Raw genomic sequence first — 19,531 nt, 5'->3', positions numbered from 1 at the left:
AAAAAAAGGTTTATCTAATTGAATTATTACTTCTGGTGAAAATATAGTTGGCCTCTAATATATCCTCAAAATCTGGTTAGGTTGAATCTCACACATTTCGTATTAATGTTTTATGATATCTTCTTAGGATTAATTAGAATGGTTTATACATGTATATACAATTACCTATCCTTATGCTTTCCCTATCATTCCAAAATAAAAATGTGAAAAATTAGAAGGATAAAAAAAAGGTCTGCACAGAAGGTATTAAAATAGATACGATATTTCAGCCCAAAATATATGCGAGTATATATTTTTTGTCTCCTAAAAATATTGACTTTCTCAAAACTAATAACTTCCCTCAAATATTCATCGATCTCCACTACGTCTTTGGTTTTCACTTCAGATAAGTTAGTGAAACCCTTCAAATTCTCAGGTGATGCAGATCAACTAAACGGACTTTAAATCCATTCTTCGATTTTCCATCTCATATCCATTAAATTTTGGAAAGGGCTACTTAGTGATTTCATATATCAGATTTGTGTGTGTATGCGGTCGAGGAAAAAAAATGTAAAACTCGTTATGTAACTATGATTCTTTGTACATGTTTATTAATTAAAGGTTTTGATTCATAGGAATATAAATGTTGGTTTTGATTCTTTGCATCAAACGTCCCCATATCACCAAGGTCATTATTTACAAACAATTTTGTCCTTTGATTTGTTTATTTGTTTACAGGTTTGCTATAGGATTTTGTTATTTTATAAATTATTTGTAAATTTTTTTTCTTTTTGATGCATGGTTTAACCCAAAAAAAAAGAGAAAAAAAAAACTCGTTATCATGGATTTTCTCTATAATTGGTTTTTTATGCACAATCAGGCCGGAGAATAACTTAGTTTTCATTTAATTTTGTGGATTTAATTGATTTTTTTTTCTATTGTTAATTTTGAGAAATTATTTGGTTATTCATTTATTTATTTATTTGTAAATTGAGAATACAATGAAAAAAAAAGAATAATGACGTAATTAAGGCCAAAAGTCTTAATCATTTTTGTTTATTTGAATTTAATTTTTATTATGATCCTAATTATGACATAACCCAATTAGTGTATATTCTTAATGATTATATGTTGTAACGCTTACATCTGTTAGATGTCTTTCGCTAAGATGAGATTGGGATGGTCGGATGCAACGTTTGTCTCTCAAAATGTTATCCGACCGTCCAAAGCTCAAAAATCCCTTCTGTTTTGTATTATAGATTTATAACAATAGATATGTCATACCCAATCTCCTCCTTTTGAATAGGCAAATGCTCATTACAAAGATCCGGAGTTGAAATAATTGTATCATTATTGTAAGGACTTTGAAGAGGTTGTTCATCTTCATCAGAATCGCTGTCAACCTCAAAATCGTCAACATCCCTACGACGTTCGAGTTCCATGTCTATGGTCTTGTTAATTTCGTCAAGAGTCTCTTGTGATGCACCGTGATGTGTTTTCAAATTTGTTGTAGTAACATGATTCGTTCAAGACTTGTGAAAGCGGATTTTTAGATTTTTTTTTATAAATAAAAATAGGGAACTAAATTAAAAAGATATTGTAAAAATTATGGAGAGAATGGGGCTAGGATTCCATCATTGGTTGATATTAGTGATTTAATAAAACAATAATTATGCAACTCAACATTCAAATTGATTCTAATAGTATTGCCTAGACATGTAGATTTCCAAAAGAATAGATATTAATCCAAGCATAGAATATCAAAACCCTAAAGCAAGCATATTCTATCAAGAGAAAATACACCTAACTAATCAAAATCATATAAACAATTTTTAGTTCAATGCAAAAATCATAATAGAGTTGTTGTAATTAATTAATAGAAATATATCACTTTTACCGAAACAACGGCTTCCTTCATAGCCCCAAGGATTGGGTTTAGCTCATCATGATGTTGGAAACACGCTCAAAAGTTGATTTCATTGCTCAAAGTAGGTGTACAAATGATGAAATGGAGAAAATGATGAAAATCGGGTGTTTGCAGCGTTTATAATTGTTGCAAAACACTGTTACAAAAAATGATAAAAAAGAACTGTTGTTGTTGTATCTCTGCGACCCTCGTGTGGCTGTCGTTGTCACTGTTGATAAACGACTTCCTCTGGTCGTCTTTTGTTCTTCGTGTTCTTGGTGAAGCAGCAGAAACAGAGTTCTGAAAACTCTTGATTCACGCTTCCTGAGCTCTCCTCTCGACCCCAAACTCTCTGTTTCCTCTCTCTGCAACACCATAACCCTTTATATATCCAGTAGCACCAAGAATCTCGCTATAACTCAAGATAATTCCCTCTTAACTCGGCCTTGATGAAAAATATTCTGGGAATATTTTCTTCCCTGATTTAGCTTCTCACGCTGTTTCCCCACGCCAAATTACTCTGAACATCCAGTCATTGTCCAGAAGTGTTCCAATATGCAGCAGCCACGCGAAAATCTCTTGGTCACTCAAACAGGACTCGGAATGGAAAACCAACCCGTGATGCTATGATTTCATATCTTGGGTTATCTAGCCAAATTTGATCGAAACAAACACCCATACCAGCTCTGTTATGATATATCACAACTACCCATGAAGTTTCAGCGATTGAATGCACAAAAACTCCTCCAAAATCCGACCGAAAAATCTGCCTGTAAATGGAAATGTTTTCCCGCCAAAATATTTTTTTTTGAAATGTTGAAGATGAAGTGCCCCTATCCTTTTCTGGGGTGCGAATAGCAGATGGGTGCTGAGGATGAATTTGGGATACGCATAACCTTGGGTGTCCCTTAGCCAAATCTGGGGTCCGTATAGCAAATGTCCTCCAGGGGTCCAAATAGCACTTTTTGAGCAACTTTTTCCGCACAAGTGTATTTCTCCAAAAACACCTACACAAACATAAAAACACCATAATAAGTACAAAATCAAGCACTAGCAATGGAGATACTGAGGACAATTCAGACACAAAAATGTGTCTATCACACCGTCTTCTTCCAGTTGGTTGTATCGCGCATATAGTTTTTTGATGTTAACACGCTTTCCACCATTATGCACAATCTCCTCTTTTGCAAAAAGTGAAGGAAAAACACGATGAAAAGGAGTAGGTCTTGATTCAATATCATAACTTTTTAGTTCCAAACTCTCTATTATCTGCACATTACTAGAAAATAATTGATTAGAAACATAACTATCCTTCCATCCTCGTGATTACCACTGTTATATGGGTAATCTTGCGCCCGTACATGTTATTTCCGTATGAAAACATGACGACTCACAAGAACAAAAGAGAAAATAAAAACAAAAAACAAATAAGCTAAACAAATAAAAAATCAATTAGCAACTTCTCCCCGGTAGCGGCGCCAAAATTTGATGGGCTGTCATAGGCTCAACAAATTAATAAAGATATTTCCTACTAATTAACTGGTAATATAGTGGTAATAAGAGATCGTTCCCACAGAGAGCTGTGTAATTGATAGGTTATTTGTGTTAGCAAAATAAAGAAAATCATAAAGGGGGATTTTGGTCGTAAGATAAATAAAAAGACAATAAGAAGAAAGGGATGATTAAGGAATCCTTCGCCGTTACCAAGTGTTAACAAGATTAGAATACTTATCTATCATTCGTAAGAACCATTCATCACCAATCGTAGAATAGCATCTAGATCAGTGTTATCCCCAAAACTCCTTCAATCACTGGATACGGAAGTTCTCGACTACTAGATTTTATCCAACGAACTACCAAGTGGTAGATCACCCAAGATGTAATCCAATCGAACGCCTTAAGCTTTGTGAATTTAGGTTGATCCCAGTATTTAAACTCTTAGATCAAGGTTTATTTTCTGGTGCTGTTTTCACACAAGATTGCTCCACAGAATCCCTCTGCGAGGTCTCACGATTTCTACTTGTGTAGAGAGTTAATCGACGATTACTTATCTCATAACTTCTACTATCAATACAATAATCAATAGACTAATCTAGTATGCATCCCAAATCAATCTAAGAATCATTCATAAACATCAAATAGACTTGTATTATTAATAAAGCTTCACGCTTAGAACATTGAATTCATCAGTAATCAACAAAGGATTTAGCTACTCATATTACAAAGAAGATGAATAATGGTGGTTTCCCCCTAAAGGGGTAAACCCTAGGTTTTGATATATAACTTGTGATATGAAATTATTAGATGATATGTGAAAGGCCTAATACCTATTTTTATAGGTTTACATTGCTTGGCCATCAAGTATCTAGTTCGGTTCAAGAACACGACCCGAAAATACGAAATAAGGATCCTAACCGTGAGTTTATCCCTTCACAAGTATGCATACCCGTTTTTATACTTGTTAAGTATGCGTACCTCAAATTCCAGCAGAAAATTTTGGAACTAAGGTATGCGTAACCTTTTGCATACTTTACTGTCTTCGGTATTCGATAAAAAGCTTGTTTTGGCCACCACTTCTTCGTCCGAACTCGGAATGACCTAATTCTTTTTGCATTATTTTTATATTTAAATTATATTCAAGATGGTGATGATAAATCCTTAATTTGAATGAGTTAAGATTGGTCTTTGGCCCATCTCTTGATTTTGAGCGTTTTGCTCCTTTTCATCGCACTTCTTCCTCTTATCTTGGACTTGGGCACTTGGATACTTGGAATACTTCTATTCTTATCTATTTTAAGTACTTTGTTGTTCATTTTTGGATGATTCACCTAATAGAGGCAAATAAGAAAAAAAAAGAGTAATAATACGAATATATGCGAGAATAATAGCTTAAACAAGTATGGAATGGACACTAAAATCATATGAATTATGCACTTATCAGTACAAAAAGTCTCTAGCTTTTCAAAGAACTTCGTCAAGGTATTTATCAATACAAGGAAGAAAGGTATAAATAAGAATTTTATTTTTAAAGCAATAACTATTCTAATTGTTCCTGTGGTGTGTAATGATAATTATGTTGAAAAAGGCCAATCCTTGAGCAGTTTCGTTGAAAATTGTGTAGCTAAATTAATTCTTTATCTTAATAATGATGATTTGACTATTCAAATGGATGAGTTTGAGATTAGCAACACTAAATTAATTGACAACCAATCTTATGTTAACTATGAAAATGACGACGATTACGAAGATACATCGCTTGAACCAATTCATGGTGACATTCCCCAAAGGTGTACCATGGAATATTTTTGGGATCAAGATGAAAGACGAAGATGAATATGATTACACTAGTGTAGCTTACTCAAGCATTGATCTTGATAATGATCAAGAACCTATTCAAAAGGTAGAGCTTGAGGATGATGCAATGAGTATTCAAAAAAGTTCCTTATGGACAGAACTGCATCCGCAAAAGAGTATGTGCCTTGCAACAAAGAGGAATGTGTTGAGAATGAAACCATCATGATTAATATTGTGGAACACCCAATTGAGCTTGCAAATGATTGTAATGAAGATGTTGATGTCAAGACTTTAGTTAAGGAAGAAAAGGACGAAGAATGGTTGCAAGGTTTGATAGAGGACCATGATATACAAAAGGTGAATAATTGTCTTGAATGTTTCAAGGATGAAGAGGATCCCGAGCTATAAGAGATTCTGCTAGGTTTGTTTAACACTTTGAATATTGATTCTTCTCCTTTACCTCTTACTTAATTGAATATATGTGCTTCAAGAATATTGTTGAATGACTTTGTTTCTCGATATCCTCCATTAGAAACACTTGATTCTCATACTATGCATGTTTCGGAACAAGAACTTGTAGAAGTTCCCGAATTTTATGTTCTTTATACACTTCCAAGTGTAGACAAGAATAAGTGTGGGGGAAACTTTTGTCGGTCGATATATTCGTTTCTGTTTTATATTACTAATATTTGTGTGAAGATAGCGTTTGTAAAACAATTTCCATGGGTGGATCCACTACTTTTTAGATTGTTGGTGTATGGGGAATTCGTCTTGCAAGTTGAGCTGACGACTTTAAACCAAGCGCTGCATGGGAGGCAACCCATTGGTTTTGTATCTCTTATATTTTTTTTTCTTGTCATGTTTTTATTTTATTTTCTGATTTCTGATTTTTTGTTGCATATCATGTTAGGAATTTCCCACCTTAAATTTTACTTTGAATGACTAAATTTACATTGAGGACGATGTAAAGTTTAAGTGTGTGGGAGTGTTTCTCATATGGAGTTTTTAGCCTTGTTAGTTTTCCCATGTGTGTGTGTATATATATATATATATGATAAAATCCTAAGTCTAGAAACTTGTACCTTACACTAATGGAATAACATGATAGTCGTCACCATATCTTGGAGTCGTCACCATATCACCTTATGTTTTTATTTTTGCAAGCTTTTTGTTTCTCTAAGTGATTTGGTGGGGCACAACATCGAATTATTATCACTACAGGATGAAGTAGACTGATTGAGTTACTAAAAAAAAAACAGATCAATTAGACCAATCGGAGTATATATATAATAGATTGACACTTAGATAGCAATATGTATGTGCTCTCCCTCTCTCTGTTGCCTAAACAAGCATGGAATGCATGATCCATGGGAATTACCATGTAATCTGCTAACAAGAAGCATGCGCTTAGATCCGAAAGATCTAATCATGTTGTCAATTCGAAAAAAAAAGGATTTTTTTTTGAAAAAGTTGAAAACAAAAAAAAGCTTTTATTATTATTATTGTTTTATTAATAAATCCACTGCTTGTTCCCTTGCATATGCCAGCTGAGTTGATCTAGAATTAGGATTATCAACCGCTGGTTCCCTTGTATATGCCAGCTGTGTTGATATTAGAAATCAGACCAGTATCTCAATCCATTAAGATCCGTAGGTTTTATCTTGGCAGTGACCTTTAGACAGATATGGAAGAAACCGTTCATCTTAGTCAACATTCGCAAAACATCGATCTCCATATCTATGTTGTTAATCTATTCATGTGATTTTGGTTAGGTAGATTCCAAGTATTATGGTTTTGTTCAATTTTCTAAGTAGAGTTATGTCACTTATATATGAATTTGGATCCGCATAAGGGTACTTCCTCCTGTAGTCATTGAGATTACGTCAACTAAGGAGATTATTTAGTGTAGTTCTTAAATTTTTCACAGGTAGCTGGATTTGAAAATATAGATTTTTGTGGGTATACCTCTTGTAAACCTTCACGAGCTATAACTCGTCCACTAGGGACGCCTAGAGGTTCAAAGGCTTGTTATACATGCTAAGTGTGACCGTATCCTCACCAAAATGGAGTTGTATATTTTAGAATTAGTTTAGTTTGATTTTCTCGAGGACTAGAAAAGTCTAAGATCCAAAAAAAGAGAAGTACATGCTGAAGTTGGTGTTAGGAGTCACCGGAAGATCTTGCAAGCATACAAGTCTCAAATAAAAGAGGATGTCACTATGGTAGCCCTTATCCATTTTAGTGGGTGTCTAGATCCAATCCTTAACCTGAAATCACCAAAACTAGGTCGGGTCAGTGTTCTTCTCACTAAAAAGACGTTGCTGCCAAGTTCACGTCGTCTGGCCATAGTCCGGATTGTCGTTGAAAGAAGATCGAAAGAGCTTGAGGTCGAGTTTCTGACTTCAGCGAGAGAAGAAGATAATCGACGGGATGGTGATGCTACTTATAGAGAAAGAAGGGTTGATAAGAAATTGAAACTAGGGTTTCTGGAATTTTGTTGAAGAATTAAAGGGGATGATTCATGATGAGATACAAACAATTGATGGTGGAACTGAGATGGGTTTTGACTGAATTTTCTTGTGGGGTTGGAATTCAAGGGTTTAAGTGTTATTGAGCTAATGAATCTGGTGTTGAAGTCTGAGAATGATGGTGGTTGTGGTGTCTAAGGAACTGGTGGTGATTTGAAGATGGTTTGTTATGATTTTGGTTGAGATGGTGATACTGAGATGAAGAGTTGCAGTGGGTTCTATGAAGATAGAGGAGGAACTGGTGGAAATGGGATTTGTTCTTGAGATGATGGTGCTTAGTATGGCAGGTGCAAGCTGATATGCATGATGTTGCACCTGGTGGTAGTAAAGTTTGTGTTATGTGACTACTGGGTACGAGCTTGATGCAGTGAGGTTGTGATGGTGTTGATGTTGTTCAATGGTGGAGACTCAGGTGAAGGTGCAGTGTTGCATAAGGAGATGAAACTGGTGAGATGCAGCTGTAATGGTTGTGCAGGGCAGAAGCTGAAATGATGTTGGCTCTGGTGGTGCTGGAGTGAGTTGAGCCTGAGGTTGCAGTTACATGGGTTGAGTGCTGAGTGGTGCAGGGAAATGTTGGTCGATGTTGTTGGTTGGAGTCTGAAGCTACAGAGTGGCTTGAGCAAGTCAGATGGGAACTTCTTATGGGTTTGCAGTGGAATGTATGCTGGCAGTAAGATGAACTCGAATTTGCGATGTCTTGGTCAAGATAAGAGGGCGATGCATGCTATTGGTTTGAAGCAGTAGAAGATGGTGCAGCTGCGACGGTTAATTTTCAGTGATTGCAGTCAAGAGCACCAGTGATTGCAGTCAAGAAGGCGATGCATGCTATTGGTTTGAAGCAGGAGAAGATGGTGCAGCTATGGCAGTTAATTTCCAGTGTTGTTGTTAAGAAGAATAGAATGAGGTTGTAATAAAAGTGGATGGAGTCTGCTGGTAGTGGTTGGTGAAGCAATAGAGAATATGTTGTGTTGATTGTAATGGAGAAAGGGTAAATTGAGAAACAACAAGGGAGCAAGACAATGGCTCTGGTTATGTTGCAGAGCTGAGTAACTATTGGTGTTGTGAGTTGGTAAGAAGGAGAAGTGCAATGGAAATGCTGAGTTGAATTATTGATTGAAAGAAGGAGGGTAGAACAGAATGAAGGTGTTGTAGATGCTTGAAATAAATGTATTCTTAGTGTATAGACTGCGCAGGAGATGTATGAGTTACGGGATGGCCTGAGATATGGATGGAAATGATCCAGAATGCAAGCAGAGATTATAAAAAGGGGATCTCTATTCTATTTTATGGATCTTCTCTACTACTTTTTGTTCTAGGATTTAGAAACATGTTTCTCTTCTTTCTTTTTGTTATGGACTCCATGAACATGAACTAGGATTTTTATTTTTGGTTAATGATTAAGTTGATTTCACTTAACATGGTTCTTTGATTTTTTGTATGGTATTTATCATTCATGATTTTCTAAAAATATAGTTGCATGATTTGCGTATTGCAACATGATTTGAGTATTTATTTTGTCAAGTTGCAAATTGGTAGAACTCATATTCATATCTATATCTAGTTTAGGTTTTATCATCGAGCGATAACCCTTAAACACAAGTAGCATAAATATGATTATAGCTTGTAGTGATATATCCTTGTAATCATATGTGAACCATGACTTTTGTTGAATTGTTTGCGAAATGTATTTCAATTGCATTGATTAGCCTAATTTAATGAATCTTCATGCTCCATAGGAATTGAAATTGATTAGCGCAAGGTTATTATTTTGGTAGAATTCGTACTTGCATCGTTTTACATGTATGTGTGATGAAATCAGAAAATTTGCGGGATATTCTTTCGACTAGGTATCCTAGGGATTTTGATAAAGAGAGACTAAATATCAATTATAGTTATTAAGACAAGAACATTTTTGTGAATGAGAACGAAATCCTTAACCAATATCTTTATATTATTGATTTTCTTGTTGGCTTTTATTTTAATTTACTTTACATAAATCAGAAATTCCCCCATTATTTTGTATAAAATCGGAACAACTTAACAATCCCATACCTCTCTGTGGTAACGATCCTTTCTTACCCAGTACGTCATTATATATTTTGTGAGTGAGAAAATGTAATTATTTCTGACGTGTTACGACAATGATCACCTGGTCAGCTTAGAGGTAGAGATGATTAGGAAGGCACATAGTATGGAACTTTTGACAACACCATATGCTTTCAATCGAGATGAAGCAATATCCATGGAAAAATCAGGTGCCGATATCATTGTGGTGCATGTGGGGCTTACCCTGGTGCAAAATCATTGGAAGACAACATTGTAACTGTACAAGCAATTGCAAATGCAACTTCCATGATTAATCCCAATGCTATTGTACTCTATCATGGAGGTATTTTCTAGAGCGCTTTCTGTATCTTTTATTTGAGTTTTTATATTTCTTAGACCTTTTTCTCGCATGCAAATGCTATTTTCATGCCCAATATCAGTACCTAAGGAAGCAGAGTTTGTATTGAAGAGAAGGTGTTCATGGATTTTATGGTGCATCAAGCTTGGAGAGGTTTCCAGTTGAGCAAGCTATCAAAAATACTATCCGAGAATACAAATTGATTTCCCTCGTTTCATAGCGCTTAAGTCTATATCTCATCGAAGATATTGTTCAGTATGTATTTTCATGGCTCGTCTCAACTAAAACCAATTATTATTGGTCACTAGCATATATAAGAACTTTTTTTCTTCCAAAAACAGTATTGAAAAGCCATTGAATTGCATCCATTTTCACATCCCATTTCATTCGCATCTCTATTATCTTCAGTAAGAAGTAAACAGAAGCAACATACCATAAATAAAACGTAACAGAACTTCAGGATGAGCACTACTGGAATGTGTTTCATCCACATTTTCTCTAGTAGTTACTTATCCATGTTATGAGTTTGCATTGGTTCTTGATTCTTTGTTTTGTTATGTTCTACTTCTTTTGATTTTCTTTCTCTTCAGGAATTTAACGAGGCCATTACGGGAAAACATCAGCATCGTCGCTCTTCATCAACACTCGGGCTACTTTTGCAGGCATGGTTTTGTGATTCTTGTATTTATTTTTTCTCTCCAAATAAGTGGTATTTGTCAATAGAAAGGTAATTTGAGTTGAGAATTATGAACCCTGGAGGACATTTGAATATGCATATCCATTTGTTGGGACATAACGAAGCAGGGTCAATGTAGTCTTAGCTGTAAAAATAATGATCCTGTGCTCTAGAATTTCCACAACTCGACCATAAACCCGTCAATGAGGTTTAGTTGCCCAGATAGGTTTAGCTGTAAACCACAAGATAAAAAAACAACTGGATGGACTTAAGTTATAAATGCAAATGTAAGGCCTCCCGTTGTCATCTTTATAGTTAACCAAAGTAATGAAAGTCCAACTGTATTATATTGATAAGGTGGAAAGTTAACCAAAGTAATGAAAGTCTAACTGTATTATATTGATAAGGTGGATCTTCATTTGTCCGGCCTCTATTCTTACGTTGCAATCAATTTCTTGAACTTTGATACCCATATTGAGATGAAAAAGATTCAAATGAGAGTGGGATGAAGATGAAATACCCTCCCTCACGCAAAGAAACAAAAATACAGTTTCCACTACGAACCAGAAACTCATTAGAGTCCCTCGAAAAGAAATAATCATTTGGAAGAGGTAAGGTGGATTACAATTTTTTGGCTTCTTTCTGACCGCATTGTGAGCACTTTCGACTTGGTGAGAGAAGGTCAAAGTTTATATTTTCTTCCCCTTCTTCTTCTTCTTTTTCTGGGTAAAGAATTTTAGACTCAAGTCAGTAATATCATAAACCAGTGACTTTATGACTGTACTGCAGATTAACCGGCTCCCGCAGTTCCACTTAACAATGGGATTTTAACGGTAAAGAAAACTTAAAGCTAATGTAAATTTTTCGTCGCCATATCAACAGTTTGAAACTGAAACTGTAATGGCAGCACCATGACAGAGTCGTTTTAAAACCTTTTTTTTTTCTTTTTTTTTTTTAGAATAAGGCATTTTATTAAAAAACTAGCACTCCAAGGGAGGCACAATTACATCTGAAGTAGCGCCATCTAATATAGAGAGATGTGAGGTTCTCCTTATATTAAATTTATCTACTGCAAGTTGTACGATGCAATTCACATTATGAAGGGTTTTCCCGATTGGAAATGTCGTTTTATTCCTAGGAAATGTAATAAACCTGCAGATGAACTCGGTAAGTTCATCATGAAGTTTGCAAACATTACAATTGTAATTATCCCAAGCTCAATTGTTATTTTTTTGGACTAGAAAAGGCACTAAACAGGTAGAGCAACATAAAAATACACCAAAACCTAAACCGAACCAACTTGGATGGCCCCACAGAATAACACACTAAAGATTAACATTGATGCGGTTTGGGACTCATCTATAACCCCATCTAACTTTGCCTTAATTTTGAGAAATGCTGCAGGAACCTTTGAAGGAGGCATAGCAGGACCATCAATCTCACCAGACCCACAAGGAGCAAAAGCGGTACGAGTGTTCCAGGCAACATTATGGGCAAAAGAAAAAAACATCGAAAATTTCAGTATCGAAGGGGATTGCAACTACTTACAAGGCAAGAATTCTGAGGTCTCTTGGAAAAGCAGGTCTCTTTTAGATGAAGCTTCTAAATTAACTAGAGACTGCCATAACTTTTTGGGTTTTCATTTTGTACCTAGACTAGGAAATGAAGCGGCAGATGCTCTTGCTAAACATGCTAAAACTTTAATTTTTTTTTTTTTTCTTTTTTATGCAAACACATAAATTTTTTTATTAATCTGGAGAATAAGTGTTGTCTAACAATAGAAGGTTCTCAAAACACTAGGAGGCTTATCAAGCATGAGTGCACAAATAACATCTTCCCACGTTTATTGTGTCCTGCCCCACATTCCTATGCCCAAACAAAAACACCTTCTCTCTCTTCTTGCTGTCTTTCCACCTGCCATTTGCCACGAATAGTCGTTTTGATATCTCAGTATCCGTCCGACTCTTGCTTTAGTAGACGTTTATATGGAAGAATCAAAATAGCATTTTCTCACACACTTCAAAGTTAGGGTTTTGAGGTGCCTCTGTGGTACAATTACAAATAAGGGTCTCTTCTCTCTCCCTCTCTTTCAGTCTCTTGGACATTCTACTAATGATTCCAGGGCTTGTAATTTCTCTACTACAGTTTTGAAGTCTGAACCTCATACATTTTCATTTTCTTGCTCTATTTTATTGTGTTTCTAGCAGTGATTATCTCAGAGAAGAAGCTCTGTTTTCTACAAGCTGAGTTGGAGATATGAAATCAAGCCAAACTACTTCTCTTAAAAGAAGATTTCATCAATCCAGCTCTAATGGTAAGCGTTTTTGCTAGGTTGGGGTGTTTTCAGAATGAAAATGTTCATTTATTACTAGAAATAGGAATGTTTGGGGTTTTATTTTTAGTATGTTGTGATTTTGGTGTTGTGTTGCTACACCATGAAAATTTCATATGCACATGTAGGTTATCAACTTCGAATGCGGCTTGAAAGTTGAAATGAGTTAATTTTTTAACGTGTTTGCTAATGAATAAACACCCCGGAGGCTACTTGTATACCATTAATGTATATGGGTCAGGATTAATTTACAAGTTACAGAAATTAGTGAATGTGTACTTGGGTAGTCTCAGTTAACCTTCTTAGATGCCTCGGCAATTGTCATTACCCACTTTTCAAAAAGATTTTCTCTGTGATATATTTCTCAAACTTTATGTTTGTGGGTTCTCATTGTTTTCATTTTTATGGCTTTGCTGATCAAACAGATAAAGGTTCAAGAAGAAAAACTGATGCTGTTGATCATTCTGACCCATTCTCAATACCAAATTTGAAGGAAGAATTGGATAAAGATAGATATGGTAGTGTCACAAAGGATATTGAAGCTCTCCTTGCTAGGAAAAAAAGGGAGTTGTTCAGTCCTCTTCAGGAGATATATTTTGGTCATACTCTAAAATCTGCTGCAGAATCTCCAATAAGTGGCTTAGATGGAAACATTAACTTGGCATGTCAAAGCACTATTGATTTGGATAGCGAAGACGAGGTTGATGTTCCAGCAGCTATTTGTGCTGAAAGAACACAAACGCACAGCAGGCGGGGTATTTTCCTCACGCCAAGAAGTAATAATGTACTGGTAACGTTTGGCACAGATGCAGAAAATGGAGACCAGATTGTACAGAAGCCTGATTACAGCCATGATCCCAATCACTGTGGCCTTCAGATGTCTAGTACTGAAAAACAAGTAGGATCGCAAATCCAGACTCGATACCATGCAAAACAAGAGCACGGAAGGAATTCCACCACTCAAAGTGATAATCAAGGGATTGAACCTGTTGGAGCACAGAAAAAGCCTCATTACGGCTCCCAGTCTATCTTTTTGAAGAAGCCAGATGGCGAAAACCCAGCAAAAGATGTACTTGTAAGTGTTTTAGTAGTTTTGAGTTGGCATACCTGATTTTTCTGCATTTTTTGCCTGCAATTAGCATCTTATGATCCATGAAAGTAGAATTTATTTTAAGGTATTGAAATTATGTATCGTCATAAATTCTTTTCCTACTGTCTGCTTACGGGTTTTCAAGCCTTACGATGGAAGCAATACAGCTCATTTTTGTTCTATGAAAAACAAGTAGTATCAACCACAAGGTTTCTAGTTTTCTGTAGATTACCTATTACCTTTTCTCATTACTTTTCACTAGCTGGACTTGTCCATTAGTGCAGTGGGAAAGGTAAGGGACAAAACAGTGTCCTTAACTGAAAAATGATGACTGCTATCATGATTATATTCAGGGAAGTGATCAGCGAAATAGAAAAGTTGAGAAAGAAGGGGATCGAGGTATTTGTGGCGAAACACCAATTGAGAAATCAAAAGGTGTATACGTTGGTGTTCAAGATGATCTAATGAGCAACTCTCAGAGGAGTGGTCATAGCGGTGAAGATGATGGGCTAGGAGAGATATGGAAAGAGATGTCTTTAGCAATAGAATGTTCCAAGGTACTTCTTGTTATTAAATATTAAAATAGCAGCTTTTATATCTAGCATTATCTGTCTCATTTGTTAATCTAACTTCACTTTAGAGCATTCCCATTGAGACGATTATATCATAACTTTTGGTGACTTGAGATGGAAAGCCTAGCCTCGGAATATTGCATCTCACATCTTTTTCCATGGCGGTAGTCGTAGAACGAAGCCTAGCCTTTCCTTTTGTTGCTTGTTGTGTCTGGTACTGTGCTCTGGTAGCTACTAGTCTCTGAACCCCGACTAATTGTCAAGACCACATGTGGTAAATCATGGCTGTCTCCTCCCTCCCTTTCATGAGAACTACCCTTGCATTTTTTGCCTCACTTTAAATGCTGCGTTGTGGTTCCATCAGCACTTTGATATGGTTGGTACATGGCACCTATATGAGTGTCGGAAGAAACCTTGGTTCCATTCAGTCTATTTGGTGGTGGATTACTTATAAGGCACCTACATGAGTTTGACTATTGGTGGATCATAATAATTAATTTACCAGCATGTTCAACTAGATATTTGAGTAGAGGACATGGAAGTTTGGTTTGTAGGTCTGACAATCAGGTCTTTTACTTGCTATGTTCTTTGTTATACTCCCAGTTCACATAAATGATTTTCTTTAGGTGAGGAGAACGTGGAGGCTCTATTTAGGCAAGGGTTAAAATTTGTAAAACTTGTACCGATCATATTGGAAATATGATATACTTTTATGTTGCCTTCTTTCGATAGGATTCTTCCTTGCCCCTGAGTACTGCTATTGAACATACTGCGGCAGAAGAGGAGGGAGAAGAAGAATGTGAACACTCTTTTATTCTCAAGGATGATCTGGGGTATTTTTGTAGGATATGTGGAGTGGTTGAAAAACGCATTGAACAAATAATTGACTTCCAGTGGGGAAAGGTATGTATCTGCACTGCTGCCTGTAATTCTCTCATGATTTAGCTTAAATTGCTCATGGGTTCGCTAATCTTTTGCTTAATATCAATTTTTTTAGCTACCTCGTTCATCGATAACTTGTTTTTTTTGCTCGATCAAACAAAATCTTTCACTGATAGCAAAAGAGAAGTGACTCCCACAATCTAGGAGTCGCAACTAAAAATAAAACCTCAAAAAAGGATCAAAGCCAATATACCTGCGGATCACCTTAGCAACAAAACAAACACAACAAAACTATAACTAACAGAGTCGTGTCCCCTAGCTTTTATTTTGTTTGTTAATGGTCCTGACACGATGTAACTACTGCCAGTTCTTTTCTGGATAACATACACACTTCGCTTATATCTTTCCTCTTTTCATCCAGGGACTGAAGACTACCAGATGTAGTTACATGTCTCAGTCTCGTAATGTGAAGGATGGCAAACAAGTTGAAGGATCCAAGCTTACTGTTCAGAATTTAATGGATCAAGATTTTGGTGTAGCTGACATATCCGTGCATCCAAGGCACATGAAGCAAATGAAGCCTCATCAACTTGAAGGTTTCAACTTCTTGCTTGGGAATTTAGTATGCGACAGTCCAGGTGGTTGCATTTTGGCACACGCGCCAGGATCAGGAAAGACATTTATGGTTATAAGCTTTTTGCAAAGCTTCCTGGCCAAATACCCTGATGCCAGACCACTTGTAGTGTTACCCAAAGGAATACTGGGTACTTGGAAGAGGGAGTTTAAAAGATGGCAGGTTGAAGAAATCCCCTTGTATGACTTGTATAGTTCAAAAGTAGATAGTCGAGCAGAACAGTTGGTTGTCTTAAAACAATGGGTGGAACGCAGAGGAATCATGTTTGTTGGATATCAACAATTTGCAATCATCATATCCAATAGTACAAGCAGCACTTCTGCAGCAGCCTGCCATGAGATACTCCTTAAGGTTCCTACTTTACTTATTCTGGATGAGGGTCATACACCTAGGAACGAGAGCACAGATCTGCTCTATTCTCTTTCACAGGTTCAAACTCCTCGGAAGGTAGTATTATCTGGCACCTTATTTCAGAATCACGTGAAAGAAGTTTTTAACATTTTGAATCTTGTGTGTCCCAAATTTATGAAGCTAGATACACCGAAGGCTGTTGTGAGAAGGGTAATGAGCAGGGTTCAAATTGGTCCCAGAAAGCAGATTAATAAGAGTGGGGGAGCAGGCACACTGTTCTATGACTTAGTTGAAGAGACCCTACAAAATGACCAAGATTTCCGAAGGAAAGTCACAGTGATACAAGACCTACGAGAGATGACAAGCAAGGTTTTACACTACTATAAAGGTGATTTTCTTGATGAACTTCCAGGTCTCGTAGATCTGACTGTAGTTCTCACTCTCAGCGCCAAACAGAAACTTGCAGTGCAAAAATTGAAAAAATTGGAGTACTTCAAGAGAAGTTCCATGGGGAGTGCAGTATATGTGCACCCTCAGTTGAAAGAATTCTCTGAGAGTTATGCCACCGGAGACAGAGGACACATTAATGAAGCTAAGATTGATGAGCTACTTAGCAAACTAGATGTTGCGGACGGTGTCAAAGCAAAGTTTTTCTTGACTATTTTGGGGCTTTGTGAATCTGCTGAGGAAAAGCTGCTAGTTTTCAGTCAATATCGCCTTCCACTTAAATTTTTGGAAAGGCTAGTGGTGCAAACTAAGGGTTGGATCCTTGGGAAGGAAATCTTTTGCATTTCGGGCGACTCTAGTCAAGACCAGAGAGAATTGTCAATGGATCGTTTCAACACTTCACAAGATGCAAAAGTCTTCTTTGGCTCCATAAAGGCATGTGGGGAGGGAATCTCTCTTGTCGGGGCATCTCGCTTACTGATTTTAGACATTCATCTCAATCCCTCAATTACTCGACAGGCTATTGGTCGTGCATTTCGACCTGGTCAAACAAAAAAAGTGTATGCTTATAGGTTGGTTGCACCAGACTCACCCGAGGAGGAAGACCACGATATATGCTTCAGGAAGGAGTTAATTTCGAAGATGTGGTTTGAGTGGAGTGAGATATGTGGTTACCATGACTTTTCAATGGAACAAGTTGATAAAAAGGACTTGGGTGATGCGTTCTGGAATAGCTGTTCCTTTGGTGAAGATGTGAAAGCTTTGTACAGAAGGTCAGTGGAGCTCCTCTATGTCATCCGAGTATCTTTTTACTAAATAAATAGGGTCATCATCTTCTCTATGAATTGCAGGTGAACCTTCTTAAGGCCAGGGTGGAGATGTTTTCTTACAATATGGTTGAAGATGTTGTGCTATGGAGGTCAGTTTTGGTATATAAATGTTACAAAATTATTTTTCTGGGTGAAACTTTACTAGTGATTGTGTTACCTAGTTTCCCCTTCCTTTTGCAGGGCTTACTGGGGGTTTTGCTTATAGTTACTGTTAAGGGGTTTGTATGTCATGGTCCTCATGGATCTCTTTAGCACATACACAAAAACTTTAGCTGTTTCCTGGGAATTTCCTCATATGTAAATGAATTGGATTAAGAGAAAGATGGCCAAAAAGAAGAATGAATGATAGGATAAGCCGGATGTTATTAAGTTTGAAATAGTTTTTTTTTTTTGTCGCACATCTGTTTACATAGTGAACAGTGTTGTTCTGAAAACTATACTGCACCCATTTTGAAGGTTTACAGAAAGTCTATTAGGTTTGGATGTCCAATTAGAAAGACCTTAGTTATGGTTTAGAAGCAACTCTATCAATAGCACTTTCCTTCTAGTGAACCCCTAGTTAACCTAAGGAGGCATTTTTTGCAGGTACTGATTGTCTTAATTGTAAGCTGCAATGCTGCGTGCATATATTGATGGCATCAGTGTGCAGATTTTCTGCAATAAAAAGCATGATTCTTATTCACTAAATCTGTTTGTTCCTTTATCTTGGTTCCGAACCCAATTGATTCCCGCATATGGAATTTCAAACATCCAATTTGGAGAACTTCAATGTAGCCAGGTACTCGTTTAGAACGATTTTTTGGGCACCAGCCCTTTTTCACGGAGACCAGCATTTCAATTTTAGTAGGTTATTATGAAGTAAACCTAAATCATCCCTTATCTAGTATTTCTGATAATACTAAATTTGCCCTTGTAACTTGTTAAATAAGTTAGTGTAATGGTTAATGAGGTAGGATCCAATGACATGGTTATATTGACATAATCATGACATGGTTTGACCATTTTTTCTAAAAAACCCAAGTGACAATGCATCTGAATCTAATTTTTTGATGACATGTTCCTCTTATATAGCTTTACATTCCTAAAAAAGAATGAGAACATTCCGAGATGTATAAGACTACCATCTACCATTTTGAATATCAACCGTTCAAATTAAATTTTCTGGATGGTGAAGTTTCGTATATCGAGATACTCTCATTTTTGGCAGGAATGTAGAGCTATAAGTGGAACATGTCACCAGAATATTAGCTTCAAACTCGTTTTATTTTGGATTTTGTAGAAAAAATGATCAAACCATGTCATGATTATGTCAATATAATCATGTCATTGGATCCTATCCCATGGTTAATTAGTGATTAATGATTTATTAAGATTTTCCCTATTTCCTATCCTCATTTTTCCTAATTCCCATCTCAAACACAAGAACTAGATTTTGTATAACCCTTTTTACATTAGCTAAACAACACTCACTCTTATTTTTAATAATTAACGATCAGGTTCAAATCACCGTATTCATCCCGTTTGAAGATCGAATTGCTAGAGTACTTTTGAATATTAAATTGTTAGTATTATTTTTTTTTGTTGATTGCAACACTTTTATCTTTTT

At 36.3% G+C, this 19,531-nt stretch overlaps 1 protein-coding gene across 3 annotated transcripts; it reads left to right on the top strand.

The window, feature by feature from the left end:
• Positions 1 to 12,774: 12,774 nt before the first annotated feature.
• Positions 12,775 to 18,612, top strand: LOC113330731 (protein CHROMATIN REMODELING 35-like). Of its 3 annotated transcripts, XM_026577564.1 has the most exons (9): positions 12,775 to 12,854; positions 12,995 to 13,101; positions 13,545 to 14,194; positions 14,563 to 14,766; positions 15,514 to 15,684; positions 16,085 to 16,744; positions 16,829 to 17,868; positions 17,947 to 18,014; positions 18,106 to 18,612. In XM_026577564.1, the coding sequence occupies exons 2-8, from the start codon at positions 13,044 to 13,046 to the stop codon at positions 17,948 to 17,950; spliced, it is 2,787 nt and encodes a 928-aa protein (XP_026433349.1). In that variant the 5' UTR covers positions 12,775 to 12,854; positions 12,995 to 13,043; the 3' UTR covers positions 17,951 to 18,014; positions 18,106 to 18,612. The 3 variants fall into 3 exon arrangements, with proteins under 3 accessions (XP_026433349.1, XP_026433347.1, XP_026433348.1); XM_026577562.1 differs by having other exon boundaries at positions 16,085 to 17,868; XM_026577563.1 differs by lacking the exon at positions 12,775 to 12,854 and having other exon boundaries at positions 12,880 to 13,101; positions 16,085 to 17,868.
• The last annotated feature ends 919 nt before the right edge of the window (positions 18,613 to 19,531 follow it).

Source organism: Papaver somniferum, unplaced genomic scaffold, assembly GCF_003573695.1.
Source record: "Papaver somniferum cultivar HN1 unplaced genomic scaffold, ASM357369v1 unplaced-scaffold_118, whole genome shotgun sequence".
NCBI classification, from domain to species: domain Eukaryota; kingdom Viridiplantae; phylum Streptophyta; class Magnoliopsida; order Ranunculales; family Papaveraceae; genus Papaver; species Papaver somniferum.
The sequence above is the reverse complement of the archived record's forward strand: the minus strand, read 5'-3'. Positions and strand labels throughout refer to the sequence as shown.